Genomic DNA, 24489 nt, shown 5'->3' on the forward strand with positions numbered 1-24489 from the left:
CCACTTATATAACTGCAATTGGTAATTACTATCTATTTCAAAAATTCAGAATTCTTTGAATTTTTAATTCATTTACTCGTGTTTATAAGGACTTCATTATTCATAAATTTATTCAATTAAATAAATTCAGTATTTCTTTTTTTTTAACAAAAAATATTCAGCGTCAATAATATATTTAATTAAACTGAGCTCATGGAAAATATTAAGATTCCCCCGTTTATCATTCATACGAAATGTTGTTCACACCTAGAAAGGTGAACCGTGACGGCTTAAATTCACTGAGTAAAGATCAAAAGATACAAAATGCTAATCTTTTAATCAACTTGAATTTAACCACGCATTCAACAGGTAGTCACTATGTGTCAAAGTATACAATACACATTGTATTTGCGGGGCCGTATTTGCACACTACAAATGTACTAGCAGCACATATTTACTAGCCTGACGTAAAAGGTAAAAAGTACAAACATGCATTTTTAAAACACTACCAGTTATACATGTTAGTTCAAAATATCCGTCGGAAAAAAAAATCCTAAAAAAATATTTTGTATGATTTACTTCTATCACTATAATCATTTCAGAAAATATTAAAATATAAATCGTACATTCTACTTTCAAGCTGAGCGCTGTTCCATCTTAATTATTAGTTGGTTAATAGCTACACCAAACGTCGTCTATGCGCTTTAAATAGCGTTATAAGATGATTAACGATTAAGATTTAAAATGAGATTATTTCCACTCCCGGCATGCTTAAAGACTTAAACTACGTCACATAAGTCAGGAAGTTCGAAGAAATAAAATTATTAATTCTTAATTTTCTCCTTTATTGCTGTTCATATCCAGATAAAACTTGGTGAATATGTTTTTTATGGTATTATGGACATAATTAGCTGATAAGTAAAAATTCGCGAATTATCCCTTTAAAAACACATAGAAGTAAACTTTGCAAAAAAAAAAAAGGTTTCCTCGGAAAAAATTATGAAAATATATGAATATGCTAAATATTTTTTTTTTTCCGAATAATTAAAGACGTTTAGAAATAACAAATTTTCACAGTTGGGAAATTTTCAATTCAAGTTATTTCATTTTGAAAACGTTGAGAAATATAGATCTTATTATATGTTAAATGTGGGCCGCTTGGAGATCAACTTGTGAAACCCTGCATAATTAGGGTTTGTCTACTTTCGTCTTTTTCAATTGCCAAACATTCTATAATCAAGGATTTGTACAAGGCCTTGTTATAATGAATATTATCGCCAATATCACCATAATTAAATAAAGAACAGATACAATATTCGCCTAAAGAGTTTGCCATCTAACAATTCAAAATGAAATGTTGAGTAGAAACTGAGGTACCAAATCTATAAAAAGAATCACTATTTTAGTCGAAATTAAACTGTATATATTCTTTTTTTCAAAACTCCTGAAATAATTTAACATTATCTATAGAGAGCTTACATATGCAAATCTGTTTAGAAGTATGTGAGCGTAAATAAAATTTGTTTATTACCCCCCCCCCTTTTTCCTTCTATAAAATTTAATTGTAAACGATTTTCGTTCTTTATATGGGTTTGCTCATTAACTGGGGTTCATGCTGTCAAAAAACAAAAATGTCTCCTTGTGTAAAAGTTATTGATAAAAAAAAAATTGAAGCTTCCAGAAGAATAACGGTACGTCTAAACACCGCTTGAAGGACCTCCTGATTGCACTCATGACATACGAAGTGCACTCAGGACCCTTTATAGTCATCGCACACAGGATGGATGCATATATTCTTTATACGCTTCTTATCTTAGAGTTAAATTTGGTAGAATTTGAAATCGAACTTAGATAGATATGTTACATTTGTAATTCTTAGAAAATAATAAGGGCACGTGTCACTGATTACACAACTACTGAGACATGAATTATCCAATCAACAAAATTAATTGGATTATCTTTATTGTTGTTTTATACATTGTGTTGTTAGTACAGTGTGACCATGCGGGAAGTAATATTGTGACGTCTAGAATGAATATCACGATGTTTTAAGATTTTCGTCTTTTATTAAAATTTCGTTCCATAAATTTTTAAGTTTTATTCTTAATTTTATTATCATGTCCTGGACCAGTAATTAATTCTTTGCACGAGTTTGAAAAGGGAAATAAATGTTCATACTTTAAAAGAATTTATATTAATTAAAGTTTTGTATATGGAATTCGTTCTAAACGGTAAAAGCCGTACTTTTCAAACAATCAAACTCATATACATGTAGTGAGATGTTATTTCTCATTTTTATCGAACTTGTCCAGGAATTTTATTTTTGAGTTATACGAATATTTTAAGAAATCCGTTTTTATTAAGTTTTTTTTCTCTAATTAAAGTCGTTTTGTCCAGTTTCACAAGCCTGAAACGAATTTCAATGCGAAAATAAATTCTGAAAATGAACTTGTCTCCGTTTTCGTCTCCGTTTTTTAAAAATTATGATATTTTGGGTATAATTATTTCTAAAAAAATATGTAAGTTAGATTGTAGTAGCGAGAAATTATAAAAAAGAAGATGTGGTATGATTGCTAATGAGACAACTATCCACAAAAGACCAAAATGACACAAACATTAACAAAGAAAGACTATTTCGAAGACAGTTTATTGACACGAAATCTGTTCAAACCACGACTAAGTCTTCGTGCACAGATTTCCGTTAAGGTTAAACTGAATATTGTACATAATTGTCTTCTCTTGTATAATGGTTTGTTGAGAATAAAGATATACAAATGTAATAAAATTTGATATTCAGTCAACATTGTGTTTGTTTAAAAACTTGATTTAGATAGAGAGAGAGAGAAAAGAATCACACTGAAAAACAAAAATCGAACTTGTTACAGAAAAAAAACTATAAAATAATTTTCTTTATTCGTGAACTGCAAAACACAACAAATTAATTTACCCGTCATCATGAAAAATAAACTGAAAAAGCACATCGAATGAGATATATATTTTATTTTTTCTATATGCAAATTCATGTTAAAGGTAAAACTGAACTAAACAATACAATTCCTAAAAAACAATAAAGATAATCCAATCAACAAAAGGATAATTCATGGCTCAGTAGTTGTGTAATCAGTGACACGTGCCCTCATTATTTTATAAGAATTAACATATCTATCTAAGTTCGATTCAGGCGCGGATCCAGAGGGGGGAGGGGGTTCCGGGGGGGTTCTTTTTTTGGCCGATCAATGCATTTGAATGGGGACATGTAGTTGAACCCCCCCTTTTTTTGCCCTGGGTTAGGACCCCCCCCTTTTTAAAATGGCTGGATCCGCCCCTGCGATTTCAACTTCTACCAAAATTTAACTCTAAAATAAGAAGCGTATAAAGAATATAAACATCCATCATGTGTGCAGATATGATTACGGTAATGGGTCCTGAGTGCACTTTGTATGTCCTGAGTGCACTCAGGAGGTCCTGAGCGGTTGTTTAGACGTACCCGAAGAATAAATCATTTCCTGAACCTAAAATACATTTATCTGTAATTAAAGAAAATTCGCCTAAAACATTCTCTCATATAAAAATTCGCCTAAAACATTCTCTCATATAAAAATTCGCTTAAAACATTCTCTCATATAAAAATTCGCCTAAAACATTCTCTCATATATTTAAACAATTAATTGTAAAATAATTAATTCAACGTCGGACTTTCTGTCTGTTTACTAATACTTTTCTTGTTCAGTTTAGTTTATACCCATAATAGATGAACGGAAATAAGTACTTTTTTTAGGAAAATTTACAACTAGATGAACGGAATTAAGTACTTTTTAGGAAAATTTACAACTCAAATTTTCAAAAACAAAATTCTACACTTTTTACCTGGATGTTTTTCTCTGTCTCGAAGCCGCAACCTTTGACCCCGTATCAAACGTAGCGACCAACACCTCACATGACGTATTCTCGATGTTGAGGCATTGACAATATACAATCACATTTATCAATATACAGCAAGTAAGTAATTTGGTGTTGAATGCCAGTAGATCAGAATTTGTTAATTGAACTTTACCTGTTTAAGGGGCACTAGCTGCCAAATTCATGTTCTTCATCGATTTTAATAAAATTCACATTAAACGTGTATATAGTGTTGAATTGTTTATTAAAATGTTGCGCACAATCTTGGCTGATATGCATAAAACCATTATATTTCATGACACTGCATGAAAAAGAAATTGACTTATCGTATAATACCAGAACCAGAGACATATATATTGTATCTAATATCTCTGCCAGAACTAAAAAATAAACTACAGTAAGTCCACATACACATAAGAGGGTATGGATGTGAATTAACAGAATAGAGAACAAAGGACAAAGAAAAAAAAAGGAATAAAGAATAGTGAAAGAAAGAGAATAATGGAAAAAAGTGTAAGTTATTAAAAATATAACTAAAAAAAGAAGACAGAAAAAAAGACACCCCTCCGAGACGAGCCTTACATGCACTGTTATTACCCAAGGTTAATTTTACGGCGGCTCATTTTATTTTGGCTTAGAAATAAACATAATTGACAAGTTTCCTTCCCCTGCATTCTCGATCCCACATGTAAATAGCACGGTGATTTTCAAAAAGACATTGATACATCATTACAACACACACTTGCCGTCAGTATTTGAATATATTGATTAAGAAGGTATAGAAGATTAATGCACGCACACTATTATCCACCACTGGCCTAAATAGTTAGTCCGCAAACAACGAGGGTAATAAAAACCCAGCACTTTGAACACAGCCACCGGTGTGAATCTGAAAGCTTCCCACTATCTATTTCTACCCATAGAAAACTTTTGCCTTTCATTTATCAAAAATGAAATATGTTGATATTAATGGTATATAAGAATTATTGGGGAATTCAAACCATTCCTATTGTAAGTGATAAAACTAAATTTATATCAGGGTGATTGAAATGAGGAAAAAAAGGGGGGATCAGGAGTTCAGGGCCCCCTGTTTGGGAAAAGAATTGGTTGATTATATATGGAATCACTGAGTCATGGCAGGAGCAGGCCCCTCTTAGGCAGTCGGTGGACCCCAACTATGAAAAATTCTGGATCCACCACTGTGGTCAGGGTGGTCTTCAGTTGTATTATCTTTTAAAAAAAAAATTACACCTGTATAGTGTATATTCTTTAGTGTAAATCAAGGGAAAATACTGTGAACTATCTGTGCATTGGGGCTTATTAAAAGGTATTTCGGGGGGGGGAAGAAAGAAGGGAGGGTGAGTCCATGGGAGGTAATCCCCACCCCTTTCAATTTGAGAATATGCTATTATCTTGTAAACGGTCCAGATCCCCATCCCTAAACCATATATATTCTTGAATGGGACGATAAAACAAATCAAATGAAATTAAAAGGAGGTCTTTGGGGGTTTCACCACTCTGTTTAATTTGAGAATGTGCTATTATCTTGTGAACGATCCAGATCCCCACCCCTAAACCATATATATTCTTGTCGGGGACAATAAAATTAATAATGAAATAAAATAAAAGTGAAGTCCCACCCCCTCTAGTTTGAAAACTTGTAAATGGTCAAGATCCCCACCCCTAAACCATATTTATATTCTTGTATAGAACAATAAAACAAATAAAAGGAAATATAGGGAGAGTCGATGGGGTTCACCCCCACCCCCACATGTTTGAGAAACTTTTAAATGGTTGAGATCCCCTGTCATCCAGTGGTTAGGTGAAAAAATTTCAGGATCCCTGATCCCCACCGTCAAACCATATATATTCTTGTATGAGACAATAAAACAAATCAAATGAATATAGGATCATCCCCTTTGTCTTGGGTTGGGAACCCCTCTTTTTAAAATGGCTGGATCCGCCCCGGCATACCATCTAGCTAGCTATAAAGGCTTTAAAAATATGAAATCAAACAAGGAAATTAACAGTGTAGGCAACTGTTTTGAATTTAAAAAAAAAGTCTTCTACATATATAACAATGTTAAATTTTTTGTGCATTTATTTTTGCTTATCGTATTTTCAATAATGGACAAAATTGCATGATTGAATATTGTAATTTAAGAAAAATCAGCATACATGATATAAAATGGGAAGTGGAAACTGGGAATTTGACAAAGAGACAACAACCCAATCAAAGAGCAGACAACGGCCGAAGGTCACCTATGGGTCTTCAATGCAGTGAGAAAAATTCGGCACTGGTCTTCAGCTCATAAATATGTATCAGAAATGAAAACGAGATACAGCTTTCAGTTGTATTAATAAAAACCTCACAATAAGTTCTGAATATCAGAATATACAGTATTGCAAGATTCTCTCAAAATGTACACATAGAGCTGTAAAATTAATCATGCTAACATTAAAGTCCATGGAGTCCATCTTAATATGCATACTCTCGTACAAAGGAATATAAGTATGCAATAGACATCAAGTTTTCAAAAATAAGAGTATCTATGCCATTAATTTACGACAAGATCTTAATCAAGTAATAATTTCGGTTAGTTTAAATATTTCGGAGGTTAGTATGACCTCCTCTTTGGTGATGATGTTTTTGTTTTAAAGTTGGGAAAATTGTTTGTACATGTACCAACAAAAATAAAAACACAAAGTCAATCTAGAATTATGTTTTTATCATTTTTTTATGTTTAGGTTGTCAGCAAGATGAAAAGGACAAGTATGCAGTTCAAAATTCAAAATGTGGATAAGTTGAGGTTCTAGGTCTTACCTTTGCAGATTTTCATATTTTGCATGAATGAAATCAAAGGTTATATGATGGACAGCAGAGAAAGAAAAAAACACCATGAATTTCAGTAAGTAACTTGTGGATTTACATGTATATACTCAAAATTTAGTACTAATATTAATGGGATTTTAGCATGACATCCTGCCAAATGCTTGTTAATTATGTTTATGTTCCAGAACAAACAAGTATTTGGACTGTACGCTTGCCCAATTTAAGAAGTTGGTCAAGTTTATTACAAACAAATGTACAGTACAGATCAACATAACTGAAATCTTTAATAGATTAATACAAAAAGTTTAATTGCAGTTAAAATAAAAACACAGGTTTGGTCGAGCTGGTACCAGACAGTACAAATATACTTAAATGGTCTGACTGTACACATATGGTGGGACTGTAAGTTCTGGACCGTAAAAGTAACATCCGAATACTGATATGGTCTGGAACATTTATACATGTCTTAAAATTAATATCAAACACATTGGTGTTTGATAGAACTATAATGTTTTGGGATATCAAAATCAAAAATATCCCATTTTTACTTTTAATAAAGAAGAAGATTATTGATGTATGTTTAAATGTATATTAAAATGAGACAGCAAGCCAACAACACAAAAAATAAGGATAAAACATACATATTTTTTTTGTATCAATGTTATAATTTCCAATATGTTCAAGGTATTTTTTCATTGAAATAAAACACAAATTGAAATCTGTCTGAACTTCAAAAGCTTAAAGAAATATTGTTTCTGTTGTCTGCATTTTGTATAATATATTGCAAATTCTTGTGAATAATGGAATGTTATTATAGTTGTCTAAAGTTTTAACATTGATCTTTATACTGTAAATTCATAAATTATTGCGTGCATTTATTATTGCGATTCTGTCATTTTAGACTTAAATGCGATTTTAAATTTTACGATTTTGAGAAAAATCCTGTTTAATCCATATAAAATATTTCATAATGCGAGTTTAAATTATTGCGTTTACAACTCTGTTGCATTTTTCGCAATAAAAAAAAACTCGCATTAATTCCGAATTTACCATGTTTACAGTATATATATATATTATGTATATAACTTGGGAAAATACCCAAATGTTATAAAGAAGAATAAATTAATTGATTGTTATATGGTATTAGAATAGGAAGATGTGGTATATTGCTAATTTGACAACCCTCCATCAGAGACCAAAGGATGTAGGCCGTTAGCAACTGATGACACTGGACAACCTTTAACAATCAGTAAAATCCATATCGCATAGCTATTTTTATTGAAAATCATATTATTGCTACATGTATGAAAACAATTTTGTATAATCCATTACTTTAGATTTTATTGGTTCTTTTTCAGAAGGATTGAAATTCACCACCTAGAATAAATGGAGAAAACATAGAAACAAGACCAGAATAAATTCAAAGACAAAAGTTGGATCAGTTATTATTTTCATCACTCAGTCAATGATTTGAAGTTCTTTTAAATTCAAAAAAATATTGAAACCACAATAATGTCAAAGTTCTGTGCTGATTGTCCAAAAAGTGGACTATACCATCAAACAATGCTGGATGATAAGAAACTATTAATGTTTTGTGTTGAGAGATATTGTGAAAAAAATAGATTTACTTAAATAGCTACTAGTATGTTAAGCCTAACAATAGAGTTTTTATTGATTTCAAATGGCAAATAATTGTGTTTCAAGAAAGTATTCTATAATTCATGAATAAACATATATTGATACTTACATTATCTGCTTTGTTGTTTAAAAGTTTATATGCTAAATTAACATTTCCCAAGAAAAAAAGATATTCAATTAAAAAGATTCATCTTATAATAATTTACTACCAAATAGAAAACATTGTAACATACACATTACTGTTTATTTATATCTATATATTTACAATTAGAATCCCATAGGATTTTAATTTGTCCCATGGGATATTAAAAATCCCATGGGATAATAAAAATCCCATGGGATTTTTTTTGTCCCATGGGACAACAAATATCCCATGGGACTACAATAATCCCATGGGACAAAAAAAAATCCCATGGGATTTAACCAAAATCCCATGGGATAATGGTAAATCCCATGGGATTTTGCCCTGTCCCATGGGATATTGAAAATCCCATGTTTTTATAATTCAAATTGCAAAATAAATATGAAAGTAACTGTAGAAAACCAATGAAATTATTGAATCCCATGTAATTCTGCACATTTTGGTTATATACATGATATTGTAGCTCTTGTTTGAGGCGGCGGCGGATTTGCAAATGAGTGTTTTGCAAATTAAAAGTGTCCAGTGTTAAAAGTAGAATTTCAATCTCTTGGAATGATAACTTTTCTGAAACTGTTAAAATATATCTCCAGGTATCTATGATGAGTTCATTTACTATCAAGATATCAAATAAGAGTATGAGTTTATTTACTATCAAGAGATCAAATAAGAAAAACATATCTTTCGTCTTACTTTTTCGTACAATTGCGTCAAACAGTTCGTGTGAAAAAGGTGTTTGTAAATATTACGATAAATTTTTGGCCTATGAACTTGAGGGATAGGAAAAATCGGACATCAAACAGAACCTAGCTCATAAAACATGTAAAATAAATCTTGATAATCATTTAAATCAACGTTGAAGGCTTGATTAGTCATCAGTTGTCTAAAGTGATTTTATTACACAATAAAACAGGGGTTAAATGAGAAACCATACTTCTATCTGTGTATTGCTTCCTAAGTACATACTAAGATTATTTCATGAAAGATTTTCTGTAGAGTTAAGAAATCTAGTCATTTACTGGTCACATGTAGTCATAACGAGCTCCCCATATATTTAGATGGCAAACCACTGTTTTATCAAACAATAGCTAGAGTAAGAGATGTATTTTTGGGGAAAGACGGCTTCAAGCCGTCAATTCCCTAATGGGGTTGGCCAGAGTATCATTCCCTCACGTCAATCATTTTGTTTTGATAGTTTGGAAACCCCCTCAAAATGTCATACTGAAATTGATGACAAGGAGAACAGATTGACTTTAAATACATTTTTTACACATTTCCCTTCTGTTTCTCATGAAATTATCGTATATTGAGCTTTCCCTTACACTATATACGTTTCTTTTACAGTCCGGAAAAATCAGTATTACGAAATATTCTAAATATATCTAACCTAGTGACGTCATTGTTGGAATGCCACACTACACAGGGATATCCTTTATTCATTATAAAAATCATTCACAGTACTTGTATACTAATTTAAAATCCGTATTTGTTAGATATAAACCTAATGATGTTTGCTGTAGTGTAGATGATTCATACACCAACATGAAATGCTTGAATCTGAGGCTATAATCAGATAATATGTAGGTCAACTTTCGCGGTAAACAATGTCAATGGGGATGCATGAGATTGGGGAGAGAAACGGCAGTTTTCATTGTTTCTGTAAAGTTCTGTTTTTAGAATCTTCCTCCAATTCAGGAGCACCTCAATTGATGAGTAATTTTAACTAAAATCAAAGTAAATGTTTCTGAACATTTAAAATGTGACATTTAGTATATGATAAGTAGTCTTCTATATAAAAAAAAATGTGTACCAACATAATTATTGAAATGGTTAAAAAAAAAAAAAAAAAAAAAATGTTGCTTTTTGTAGTTTATACCTATTGAGATTGGGGAGAGCAACTGCAGTTTTCATTCTTTCTGTAAAGTTATGTTTTTAGAATCTTTCTCCAATTAAGGAGCACCTCAATTGATGAGTAATTACCCACTAAAATGAAAGTTAATGTATATGAACACTAAAAATGTCACATATTAAGTATATATATGATAAGTAGTCATCAATTAAAAAATAATTTTGCGTACCAACATAATTATTGTAGTGGTCATTTTTTTTCTCATTTTTTTTAAATATTGCTTTTTGTAGTTTAAAGCTATTTATTCATGAATTTTACAGATATATCAAATAAAGGCAACAGTAGTATACCGCTGTTCAAAACTCATAAATCCATGGACAAAAAACAAAATCGGGGTAACAAACCAAAACCGAGCGAAACGCATTAAATATAAGAGGAGAACAACGACACAACACCGAAACGCAACACACACAGAAACAGACCAATCATCAGACAAAACACCACGAGAATAACAAATGTAACATGAAAACCAAATACATGAATTTGGGATAGACAAGTACCGTGCCACGTCTTATCTCAATATCTCAAAAATAAGAGAAAACACAAACGACTCAACGTTAAAATGCAACACAAAGAGAAACGAACAATATTATAACAATGACCATCTTCCTGACTTGGTACAGGACACTTTTAAAGGGGAATAAAAGTGGTGGGTTGAACCTGGTTTTAAGGCATGCCAAACCTCGCACTTTAATGGCAAAGTTAAATACAACACCGAAACGACAACACAACACCACAGGACCACAACACAAACAAACAGGAGAACATATTAGACACAGAAAAACATGATTAATAGATAACAAAAAGCATCAGGTCCAAAATTCAATACGCCAAAAACGCGCCTTGCCCACACAAGACTCACCAGTGACGCCCAGATATAAAAGATCGAACGTGAAAAAAGTACAAAGTTGTACAGCACTGAAGATCAAAAGTTGAAAAGGTTTCGCAAAATACGGCATTGTTTTTATGCCCGGGATAAGAACATTCTTATTATATAGAACAATTCATGCTATTGCAAACAGTAAATTTTATCAAATGAATATGAAAGAGATATACACAAAGAAACTAAAGTATTAACTAATTACAGAAAACTAAACCTGAATACATAACGCCTAGATATAAAAGATCGAACGTGAAAAAGGTACAAAGTTGTACAGCACTGAAGATTAAAAGTTGAAAAGGTTTTGACAAATACGGCATTGTTTTTATGCACGGGATAAGAACATCCTTATTATATAGAATACTTAATGCTATTGCAAACAGTAAATGTTAACAAATGAATATGAAAGAGATATATATAATGAAACTGAAATATTAACTAATTACAGAAAACTAAACCCAAGTTTATCACAAAATAGACACACATCCGAATCAGTCCAAGCGTCAACGTAATTAAAAAAAATTGTGACGTCACATACGATGGCGAAAAGGCAGAAACGTTATGCCACATTTGAATTTATGAAAAATGTGGGATCTGGAAACAAACTTCACACAGCTTTTATATCAATCATATGTGATTTTATAAGTACATGTATCCCTGTGATGAGAGTTGTAACTGGGAACTTTATCAATGGAAAATTAAAATTGAATAGATTTTTCAGTCCTCACTTTCTTGAGAATATTGTCACAAAAAATTGAGAATAGTCTTAGCCTGCCGTTCAGTTGTACATAATTAAAATTTTAAAATATAATGTAGTAGTTGTTAAATTCAATTGAATTTTAGATAATTAACTCCCAACTTAAATCAAATGTTTTGATTTAGAAGGTGCAGATCTCATTGGTCCAAATTGTCTCTATGATGAATTCCTTGACTAAGGAAATGAAATAACAATAAACAATAATTAGTTTCATTATTGTCAGCCTTTCTATATGTTCTAGCTGTTCTTTTGCTCATTCTTTGTATGTAGACTATCAAAAGATACCCCCCTAAAAATTGGAACAATGGCCGTCTTTTCCCTTCAGAGCTCTTCAGCTCTTTGATTATAATTACCTTTAATCATGCTAGTAGCAGAAACTGACACTCCACAACTCGGATAATCACCCTTCATTGCTTCTGGAAAAGACGCACAAAAGTACATCTTAAACATGTTTGTGACCCAGCAAGCAACACACGGAAATCATTTAAATGGAAATAAAAACTCTAACTAGTCTTAAGTGAATATTAACATTATTTTAATGTCATAAGAGATATTTCAATGTGTTACAGGCATAGTGCGCAATGCTTTTCATGACTTTTTATGATTAGTGGATAAATTGCTGATTTTTGCTGTTTATGTCGAGTGTTTTCAAATTTCGCATAAATTAAAAATAAATATATACTGTACAAGTTACTGATAGAATTGTGTTTTTTTCATGTCCTTAAAAATATAACTTCAAGATTTTAAACAACTTCCGGAAATTTTTAACTTCAACCTTTAACTACTACATTAACTATTACACTTCTTTTTTATAAGTGCGGGTTAGCATTGCGAAATATGTAAAACATCGATGTTTGTGACATATCCGAACTGCAACAAATATTCACAAATCTATGTGATCCTTGGGTGTTTATCTTTATTAATATAAACTCGTCAGCAAGTATGTCTATGTGAATTCTAACTGTCACACTGTAGCTGTTACACCACTTCACAAGTTAGTAGAGTGTTGGTTTCTTTTGCATTCAATGAAATAATTACCATATTATCTTACGAAAAGAATAATAACAGGAACTACCAAAAATATTAAAAATAATACTAGACAAGTCCAACTTCTAACACCTTACACATTCGAAAAACAGACACATCGACATAGACGAACATAGCATGACCCGACAAAGAATAGAATACATTAACATTAATGGAAAACGAAAAGTAAATAAAAAACTATAACTGATGAAAAACCCAAAGTATTCTGCTACGATCACATGGAGTTATAAGATCGAGTACTAACAATTTATTTGATAATAAAACATTACAAGCATTAGCCTTTCAAAAAGGGCTATAGTCGACTCTTAGCTGATGAAAATGGAAAGTGCTCTCGCTTTGTAGATTAGTTCATTTACTAGAATAGCCACGTGCATCAATCAACAAATTTTACCACACACGTTATGAAGTAGTATATATCGTTTAACGTTGTTGTTTACTCCAGAAGATTCGACTATTTATAGATAAAAGTTACCTGTGTAAAATCTAATTGCTAAAATAGAGAGGACAAATCCGATACTCTACGGGATTGAAGGACATTTACTAGGTTTGGATTGTCCTAACCAATCAATAAACTTTGATTATTCACGTCTCGTAATATCTTCCAATCAGGTAGCAAGACAAATTCACGCACTAACTGTCCATCGTTCAATTCTTAATACCGACTCCTAGGAGTCGATAATTAAAAGCCGCTTCTGTGAATGGAATCGTCCATTAACATCAAGACACTGTCTTTAGCATTCACATTTTCTATACTTATTTTCCCAGTACATTGAATCACATAGCATATGTTACTTAACTGATTCATCAATAGTGGTACACTTGCTAATGATACAACTATAAATATGAGACTAAGAGATGATGATATAAACAACACTACGTCACCGTTTAGCCAAGTTCATTCCATAATACTACAGATGTATATTATCGTTAGGATTTTTGCGTACAAATATCTACGGGTTTTTATACCAAACATACCTTTCCATTTACAGATATATGTGTCATGATTATCTAGACGTAAAAAACACTCAAGGTTATTCGAATTTTTGCAGTTTTCCAATTCATTTGATTCCTCGGATTTAGTACACAGTCTTTTCTGTTAACAGAAAAAAAAATAGAATACGTAAATCTTTGCACCACATTTTGGCTTTTTAAAATCAATCAATATACTATGAATACAATTTCAGTCGTATAAGGTAATACTTATTATCATTTCTTTATATACTCATCCGCTCATTTTGTGTAAAATAACTCAATGAAATGTTATAATTTTATATAGCATTATTGGATATAGGAAGATGTGGTATGCGTGTCAATGTGACAACTCTCTTTTCAATTCACAATTTATAAAAGTAAACCGTTATAGGTCAAGGTAAAATTATCAACACGGAGCCTTGTCTCACAACGAACACCAAGCCAAAAAGGGCCACAAAAAATACTAGTGTAAAACCATTCACACGGGAAAACCAACTGTCTAATATATTAGGAAAAAATCTTTCGTTCACTTATTATAAGTCGAAATAATAACTCGTAAGTCATAATTTTGATTATTTATATATTGGTGAGGTTGAAGTAAATGAGTAAATAAAGTAACCTAAAAATAAGTACGTAAAAAATTAACTTAATGTCTTTGATGCTTTGCATAAAAAAGTTACCTCTGAAGATATGACACTTTCATGAAAGCCGGTTAGAAATACGTAGATTATTTTTATCCGACCAAACAATTTGTCGTTAAAATGACATATAAATAGCATAACCATACTAAAAGATCTTACTACTATCTTATATATATATTGATGACCGAAAAGAATTGTCATATTGCAAAATTAGTTTACATGGATTGTATCTGAATTTACGATCTCAATACACAATAGCATGATGAAATTGGGTTGTAATATTCCTATTGCATTGATATATATATATATTCATGTACATATTAGCAGTCAACTTTCGTTCCCAACCAATTAGTTGGAATTCTAATATTCTAATTTTCGCGATTGACGTTTTTTCTCCATAATAATGACTAAAAGGAAAGCAAGACACAGCGGCTGAAACTGATTGAAAAAATAAAAACATGAAATTGAATAAAATCCTTTAACATGAAATCAATATGTAGGACTCAAATCTATTAAGGGTTCCAAATATATGGCAGATTCCTAATCTATGGCAAATTTGACGTTACAAACGCCAAACAAATCAAATCTATGGCTGATTTTTGTAATTTCAAAATCTATGGCAGATTTAGGAACTACGTCATTTTCCGGGGAAAAGAGTAGAATATAACGTCACAATAAAATAACGCCATATACAAGTCGTCGCCGACTTCGGCAAAGATGTTGGCTCACCAAACTTTTTCTGAAGTCATGTGTTTAAAATACTCATAAAAACTCTTTCCGTTTTACCTCTAGAACAATTTGCCGATGTTTTGATGTAAAAAGGAAGATGCGATCTTTTATCTATAGAGGGCCAATAATTATGTGATGTACCGTCCGAATCCCGCGATGAAGAAAGCTTAAGGCACAGCTGTTTTTAGTAGTGGATATTTTGGGAATGGAATTATAGTAAACATTTTATGGCCATTGTTATATTATAGTTCGTTTCTGTGTGTATTACATTATAACGTTGTGTCGTTTGTTTTCTCTTATTTTTGAGTGTAAATTCACATTGCGATAAGACGTGTCACGGTACTTGTCTATCCCAAATTCATGTACTAGTATTTGGTTTTGATGTTATATATATATGTTATATTTGTTATTCTCGTGGGATTTTGTCTATGTGTGTTACATTTTAGTGTTATGTCGTTGTTCTCCTCTTATATTTAATGCTTTTCCCTCGGTTTTAGTTTGTTACCCCGATTTTGTTATTTGTCCATGGATTTATGAGTTTTGAACAGCGGTATATTACTGTTGCCTTTATCTATGGCTGGCAAATTATTTAAAGTGAGAAAATGAAATTACAGGATACCACCTTGACTCAGATCGTTACCAGTTAAAAAAGTTCGATTAACGCTAAAATAAATATTATGTGAAAAGTCAAGTTGTTTGTTTTTTTGTGGGTAAAAAAACTTCCATTTCTTTTAGTTGTTTTAATTAATGGACAAATAGAATACCACGCACAGATAAGGAAATGATTATTATTCTGGGAAAGATTATTTTAATCCTGATTTCTGTATTATTGTATATCACTTCTACACTTCTTTATGGTTAACATCACGATTTCGTTGACCCTTTTTTATTTCTTTATTTCACAATTGTTCATAGACATGCTCCCGTTGTCGTACATTTCAACTTATGTAAGACAAGTTAGTGATTGTATATGTACTGCCTTGATCTACATTTGCACAAAATCTGCCTCATATCTTGACTTACATCTAGAAATTGCCAATGAAGGTCGGTTGAAAACAAAACTTTACGACAAAACAGATGATTTCAGCTTTCCAATTGGGAACTTTCCATTTCTATGTAGGAACATTTCAGCAGCACTTGCATACGGGGTATATATCTCCCAATTGAAACGATATTCCCATGCTTGCATTTCCTATTATGATTTACTTGGTAGAGGGTTGCTGCTCACAAGGAAGCTTTTAAACCAAGAGTTCCAAATGGTGAAGTTGAAATCATCCCTTCGTAAATTTTACGGACGCCATCACGAGTTGGTTGACCGTTATGGAATAGCCGTTTCACAGTGATATCGGATATGTTCCTTACGTCGTAACTACAATCCCCTTGCCTTTCATGAATGTGACCTACCGGATTAGACTTTTTACAGGATTTGTTATAACATAAAAAAACACGACGGGTGTCACATGTGGAGCAGGATCTACTTACCCTTCCGGAGCTCCTGAGATCACCCCTAGTTTTTGGTGGGGTTAGTGTTGCTTATTCTTTAGTCTCAATGTTGTGTCAAGTGTTTTATTGTTTGTTTGTTTGTCTTCTTTCATTTTTAGTCAGGCGTTGGCAGTTTATTTTCGATTTATGAGTTTGACTGTCCCTCTGGTATCTTTCGTCCCTCTTTGGAAACAACAAAAATCCGCCATAGATTAGGAAATTACAAAACTTGCCATAGATAGGGATTGTGAAAAATCTGCCATAGATTTGGGATGACATGACGTCACATTTACCAGAGATTAGGAATCTGCCATAAATTTGAAACTCGCCATAGATTTGAGTCTTACAAATATTTAGGCTTTTATCTATTAAGACCGTTTTGGTTTTAGTGACAATTGGTGATCATTAAATTATCATACAAATGACGAATCCATGAATTGGCAAATACGACATCGAGTAATATAGTTTTTATACTTACAGAAATCTTTGTACAGTAAGTGCCATTAGTTCCTAAATTGGAAGGGAATACATGAAATATTTAATAAACATTTAGGATATATGAATAAGACTGGAAAGTGTAGGAAAGTATATTTGAAGTTTAAATAAAGATATTTGCTTTTGACTGTTTATCATTTTTAATTTTAGTTATAAATTATTTAAAAACTAATTCTTCAAATCTATCGTTCAAAAATGATAATTTTGAGCGTTCCTGATAAATGTAATTTAGGAAAGAGCGTCGGACGTACTAAATTCATAAGGTATAACATTCATTTCAATTCTTAAATAAAATCTTGAATGTGCAGATTCTGAAATATGTGTTAATTTTCAAGAAGATGAAACAAATAAACGAAGTTTGTTTTACATACCTGGTTGACACAAACACTTCGAATGTTTTATCATTTTTTCAGTGCAGTTATAACATTTGCCGAAGTTTTGGCATGAACAATGATCTTGACTCGTGCATTCTGTACCTATAAATATATGAAAGCTGCTAGTATAAAATAAAATAACAAAAATACCGAGCTCAGAGGAAACTTTTAAGCTGTGAATCAATCAGCAAATGGCAAAATCAAAAGTTCAAACATTTAAAACGAAATGGTTAAATCTTGTTAGATTTGAAGTTGTTTAATCAATTTAGCACAGGGAATTTCTATTGAACCTTACCTGATTGATTAGAGGTCAAGATCAGCTATCCGTTTATAACTGTTTTATGTTACATATTTTTCATTAACTACCAGCTCTTATAGCACTCGAGCTATTAATAGCCTGATATATATATTCATGGTGGAGCTTAGTAAGCCGGTCAGTGATATTAACCTACTCATTTAATAAAGGCTATTTATAGCCTAAAAAAGGCTATTTTGACAGTGGTGATAATTACACCTTCTTTATTTGAATTTATTTTTACCCTTCTGGAGCATCTAGACCCCAACCCCCAATCGGTTTTTGGAGGGGGCTCGATTTGCTCGGTTTTCCGTTTTAAAAAAATAAGCTGTTTAAGATACATGCAACATTCCGAGGAACATTTATTATCAAACAGTTAAGGTTAATTAAACCCATTATGACAGCCAATATTGTTTATTATTAGACTTAACTGTAAGGTGCAAAATGTCAAATAGACGACAAAATAGACGAATACAACTTTGCAACCATCAGCTGTTCCTTTTTTTCTCACCAAATCTTTTATTTTTGTATTGTTAATATATTTTTAAAAAACCTGTAAAGTAAATTTTTAAACTCAGAAATGTATAAATAGTCCAATAGCGAGTGTTCCATGCACGAAACTCCATAACTCAGTAGTAATGATTCTGTAAGCCATGGTTTGATAATTTCAAATATTTTCTAGCCTTTAAAATTACTACCGGTATCAATTAAATTTCATGATCTTTTTATGAAACCTGTTAGTATTAAATGTTTGGTGTGATTTTTAAAAATTTTATTTGGCGGCAATATCCGACCTACAGTAAAAGCTTCTTTAACTAATAGCATCCTGTTAATGCGAGCACATTAATCCTTTTTTTAAATCATGCGGTTTGTTATTGTTTTTTTTTTATTGTAGCAGTCTTCATACTGGTAGTAACATAGTGCAAGTTGATTGCAATGTGTTTTCGTCTATTGTACATGGTAAAGAAAGGAAAACGGAAAGGGGGAATTTTGATTGAACGTAAAACTTGTTGTATCCCACAACATTGAGTCAGGATACATGTATCATGGTCATGCGAGTTCGTTGTTGTTTGTCTTTGCTTGTATGTATGCTTTTGGTTGAGTTCTTTTTGTGGTTGATGTGGGTTTTTTTTTAGCGATTCGAATAATGAAGCTGATCAATCTTTTTTTTAATATTTAATGAATAGATATTGTTCAACCCTTCCGTATTCTTTACGCTGGTTCAATTCATGAGCCTTAAGCCATTATTAGTCTTGCATTATTTTAAATTTTAGTTCATGTATATGTTTTGGAGTTTAGTATGACGGATATTTTTACTGAAATAGTACATATTTTTGTTAAGGGCCAGCTGAAGTCCGCATTCGTGTACGGGATTTTCTCGCTGTAATAAAACCCATAGGTGACCTTCGGCTGTTTGTTTTTTACTCTTTGGTCGGGTTATCGTCTCTTTGACACATTCCCCATTTCAATTCCCAATTTAATGAAAATATTTCCGTACTTACAAGTTCTTTTCATGTAGTGTTTGGTCTGCGACGCCATTCTATTGTTTATAACAGGGCAAATAACATAAAAGTGGCACGCACATGAAAGAGGGATATATAGCTGGGTACCCGGACACTGAATCCATGTTGCTAAGTAACCACTAATTCCCCCTGAAAAAGATATATAGTCATAAAGTTAAAACGAAAAATCATGAATTATTAAAAGGACCTCTTCATCAGACAGTCTGAAAAGAAGCTTTAATAATTAGACCGAATTTACTTTAAACTATTTTATTCTATTTTTACTCTAATTACACCTTATGTAAGAATCCTGGATTTCGATTGGATGATAACCAGCGTATTTTTCACCAATTTACTGTTATCAAATAAATATCGTTCATTTTGTAACGCCGCCGGGGTATTTGCCAAAAGGATATGCCTTTTTTACCCTCTCTGCCAAAGGCACTTGTTTCTGTCAATGTGGGGTTTACTATCCATACCAGTACAAAAAAAAAAAAACACAAGGTAGCTAACAGAAATTTTCAATGTGTTCGCTTCAACCGATATTTTTTTAATTTCCCTTGATTTTTTCACAAATAAAAGTACACCAGTCTGTCGGTAATAGATTTATCTTTACAATGAAACAACTTTCACGTACCTTGAGAATACCCCTCAAACAGAATAACACACTTGCGATGAGAAATATTGACCTTTTTCTAGACCATTGAATTTGTAAGGACTTAACTTCCGGTAAACTTAGGAAGTTTATATAACTGTGCAATCCCATTGGTTTAATTCATCTGGTTACCTGTTTATTTATACTAGTTACCAGTAACCAGAAAAATGTGACCAATGGGATTACACAGTTCTATTAATATCGACAAGTTGAATATATGTATAGAGTATAACGGCGAGTGTGAATACCGTACGATCAACTTTATTTGCTCAAAAATATTTTTTTCACTTTTTTTGTTGATTTTCATAATATCTATTTTAATATCTTTAAGGTCTACAAATATTAAACAAATCTACCGAATAAACAAAAAATTATGACTATTTATATGTCGTCCGGTCAACCGTCCTGTCACTATCCGGGCAGTCATCCTGTCATTAGTGCAACCCATATAAACTAAACTTTCAAATTGTTATTTTAATTCATATAAACTATACTTCGTTCTTTGTTACTCATACATAACATTTATATCTATTTAAAGAATAGTTCAACATTTGAAGTAGTACTATACACTCAAATATTCATCTAGTACGTCTGCGAACAAATGATTTTGGTAGGTAAAAAGAATAAAACATTCAAAGTTGTCGAATAGTAGTATTTGTTCCGTATTTAAAAAACAAAAAAATGTCTAATGTTGTCTGTGAATACACGATCTGTGATGGGTCATTACAATGCAAAGCTTTAGTCTTCTTACATCGTCATTCGTGAATCGGAGTGATATGTTTGTTATTTTCTCATTTAATATGTTTGAAGGTGAGTAAAATAAGCCACACAAAGGTTCATAACTGGACATATTTAAAGGGACATTAGCTACGAGATAAAAAAAAAAAATCATATTTTATTTTGGTTCAATTATTACTGAAAGTGAAATAGGGATGAAATAATTCTCTAGCTAGAAATTGGTTACGAATGAACTAGGGGTGGTAAGCTTTTACAAGAAAAGAATGTCAACATTGATGAAAGAAAGGCAAACCATTTTGTTGAATGATTCAACCTTAAAAAAATCATTCTTATACCAGTAAAAACGAGTATTTGAGTAAAATATGTGATAATGAATTTGAAAGCTAATGCCCTTTAAATCATACATTTATGTTTTTTTACACATAACATGTATACTTACCTATAATTTTTCTTGGTTTGCAATACTCATCTAAATTATCTGGAACTATAGCAAAAAAAAAAAAAAAATCAGCAGTAAACATTGAAGTATTGAAGATAAATATATATTACTCGAACAGTCTTTAAAAGCCTATTTAAAATATTTGTTCTTACTTTAAATGATTGCATAATTAGCAGAGTAGCATAACAATTCAAAATATTTTAAACGACACATAAGGGGATCAAAAGCAAGACTCCTATTTGCATTCGTAATACCACTGTACTTACTACAAATACCATATTGACTGAAGGTTCTAACTTAGATGACAGTAAAATAAAAACAAAAAACAGCAAACTAAAAAATAAGTAAAGATATTTTTAATCTGCATCTTTGTATCGGATTCATCGGATTAATTTCTTCTAGTTTTGATTGACAAGTTTCATGTATGCAAAGACATCAAATTAAAAGTCTTGAGACTTTAGTTTACCACCAGCTTTTAATTGGCTAAACAATGCTTAATTTTTCTCTTTCTGTTAACTACTTCCGTTTGCATTGTGAAGCTATAATTTTGTTTCTTTTTTCAATTCGATTTTTATTGCTCATTTGGTGTTTTAAATATTTTCAGTGGCAAATTTATACACTTTTCCTTGTTATGATCCTTTCAAATGTACTTTAAGGTTCTATAGGGTCATTTGACTGTTTGATTTATGTTATTGCATAATTGGTAGTGTTTGGATCATAACTAATTTCTCAAGGAAATCACAAGTTGTAAAAGTAATTAACATGTAAAGAATTTGTGTGGGTGTTTTTTTGTGAGAAATTTGGAGTGTTATAATCGTAATATAGAGAGTAGATAAAATAAGTTTAATAAGTATTCATTTGTTTTCAGTTTTTAATAACCCTATTAACTGTTTTATTTGATAATAAAATACAGATCACTTTTATTCATCTTGCATATATATCTCTATACATAATATAAAAAAGAAGATGTGGTATGATTGCTAATGAGACAACTCTCCACAAGAGAACAAAATGACACAGAAAATAACAACGTTAGGTCACCGTTCGGCCTTCAACAATAAGCAAAGCCCATACCGCATAGTCAGCTATAAAAGGCCCCGAAATGAAAATGTAAAACAATTCAAACGTGCAAACTTACGGCCTTTTTATTTACAAAAAAAAAAACGACAAAAACAAATATCTAACACATAACAAACGACACAATATAGTTGCTATACTATTATATTGTTCGCTTGGAATTCATACCAAAATGATCTTGCATGGAGGCCATAGAAGCCGAATGTTCGATAAAAATAAGTCTTGTTATGTCACCTGGACATATAGCTATTCATTTATTCATGTATTTCTATTTATACATCTTTTGTTGGCGTTAAAACGTTGAGGCGTAGCCGTTCATGATGAATGCAAGTCTACAAAATCATATAGGACGCTTCGAATATATTTTAATTTTATTTTTCATACGATTCTTCAACCGGGTCATTAATAATATTCATTCCGTTTTAATATTTATAGCCAAACTGACCACAATACGTTTTGCTTAAATCTAAGAATTATAAAAAAAAAATCAAACTTACTTGATTTCCAGTATTCCCTATCAGTAGTGAAAACACATGTTCTGGCTATAGAAGAGAACAAAGAATGTACATTCATTAGAACATTTAAGATAACTTGATACATAATAAAGTAAAAACAATATCAGTGAAATTCATGTGTTCTAAGGATAGATAATACATAATTGATAAGTTAATAGATTGAAAACGCATTTCAAAGGTAAGAAATCATTGAACGAGACTCGGATGAATACTTACCATGAGTAACAGGACGGGTACCATCAGTGGAGCAGTTATGCTTACCCTTTTAGTAAATTCTAGATCACCCCTAGTTTTAGTCTTTTTCTATGAAGTGTTTTGTGAGCTTATTTGTTAAATCGTGTTCTTTCGTATTTTTTGTCAGGACTTTGTCAGTTGTTTCGACATATGAACGTTGAAAATACACATGATACATTTTTATCTGCCGCCTCTCTTTTTTACGAGAGATGCATTTTATAACAAACAGGTGACACCTCTTACCTTAAAATGAATTTTAGATAAAGCTAGATTTATAAAGAATGTGTCTATATAAATGCAAAAATATAAAGAATATGATATTGTTCCAGTTTCAGATCTCTATCATTTTCCTTTTTCAATATGGAATAATGGTTAACATTCAATTGTTGTTGTTTTAGAGAGTATGATGGAGCCTGATGTTTTCGTGCACCTAAAACCTTTGGCTTCACTTTGTGAATCTCATAAAACCAATAATTGGATAATTTGTGTGAACATATTCATGACATACTTTAATTTCATGAAATTTTATTTATGTATGGTTTCAGCGCGTCGATTTTATGAAGTGTGTGTCGATAATCAAGGAAACGTCTGTTAGGCAGTTCTTTAAATGTTCGATAATTTCGCGCATGCCTTCTTCAAAACTTTTTTTTGTTTACAGGAATAATGTTATAATACGAGATATATTTCAGTTATAACCAAAAGACTGCCAAGATTGTAGAGCAAAAATTATATCTTTTGGTAGAAATTGACTTGAATTGGACTTTTGAAATAATCAATTTTAATCGTTTTTGCTCTTTTAAATGACTAAAACAATTACATTAAGTTAAACTATTATGTGTGTATTATAAATTGAATCAGGTCATGCACGATATCACTAGCCTCGCGAACACAGATGATTCCACTGTAATGAAAATGGACTCACGTCAGCAAAAAATATTACCTCAAATAAAGCAATGAAACATGATAAAACTATCAGAGAAACATTCTAAGAAATACTAAAAAAATGGCCAAATAAGCGTAAATTAAGTAATTGGTCTCTCTTAACAAATGTATGACTTCCAATTGCATATACTCGATCTAGTCTATATATGTTTTTGTCCTTGTGGTTCATTGTCTAATGTCCTGTTTTTATTTAATTAAAAGTCTTGTATATGAAATTGGATTTTTTTACTTTTTTTTTAATTGTATTTTACCTCTTTTAGATCCAATTCTTCAAAACATCAAATATTTTGCCGTATAAGATAACTCATATAACTCGA

The 24489-nt window shown here is 31.4% G+C and overlaps 1 protein-coding gene across 1 annotated transcript in view; it reads right to left on the reverse strand.

The window, feature by feature from the left end:
- Positions 1–24489, reverse strand: part of LOC143045504 (uncharacterized) — a 45815-nt gene that overhangs the window by 14418 nt on the left and 6908 nt on the right. The window contains exons 3-9 of the mRNA XM_076218058.1: positions 22979–23023; positions 21405–21449; positions 19573–19722; positions 17773–17877; positions 17385–17416; positions 14058–14175; positions 12389–12451 (exon numbers count right to left, since the gene is read on the reverse strand). Coding sequence (XP_076074173.1) covers positions 12389–12451; positions 14058–14175; positions 17385–17416; positions 17773–17877; positions 19573–19722; positions 21405–21449; positions 22979–23023 — 558 coding nt within the window. The remainder of the gene's footprint in view (positions 1–12388; positions 12452–14057; positions 14176–17384; positions 17417–17772; positions 17878–19572; positions 19723–21404; positions 21450–22978; positions 23024–24489) is intronic.

This window comes from Mytilus galloprovincialis, chromosome 9, assembly GCF_965363235.1.
Source record: "Mytilus galloprovincialis chromosome 9, xbMytGall1.hap1.1, whole genome shotgun sequence".
NCBI classification, from domain to species: Eukaryota; Metazoa; Mollusca; class Bivalvia; order Mytilida; family Mytilidae; genus Mytilus; species Mytilus galloprovincialis.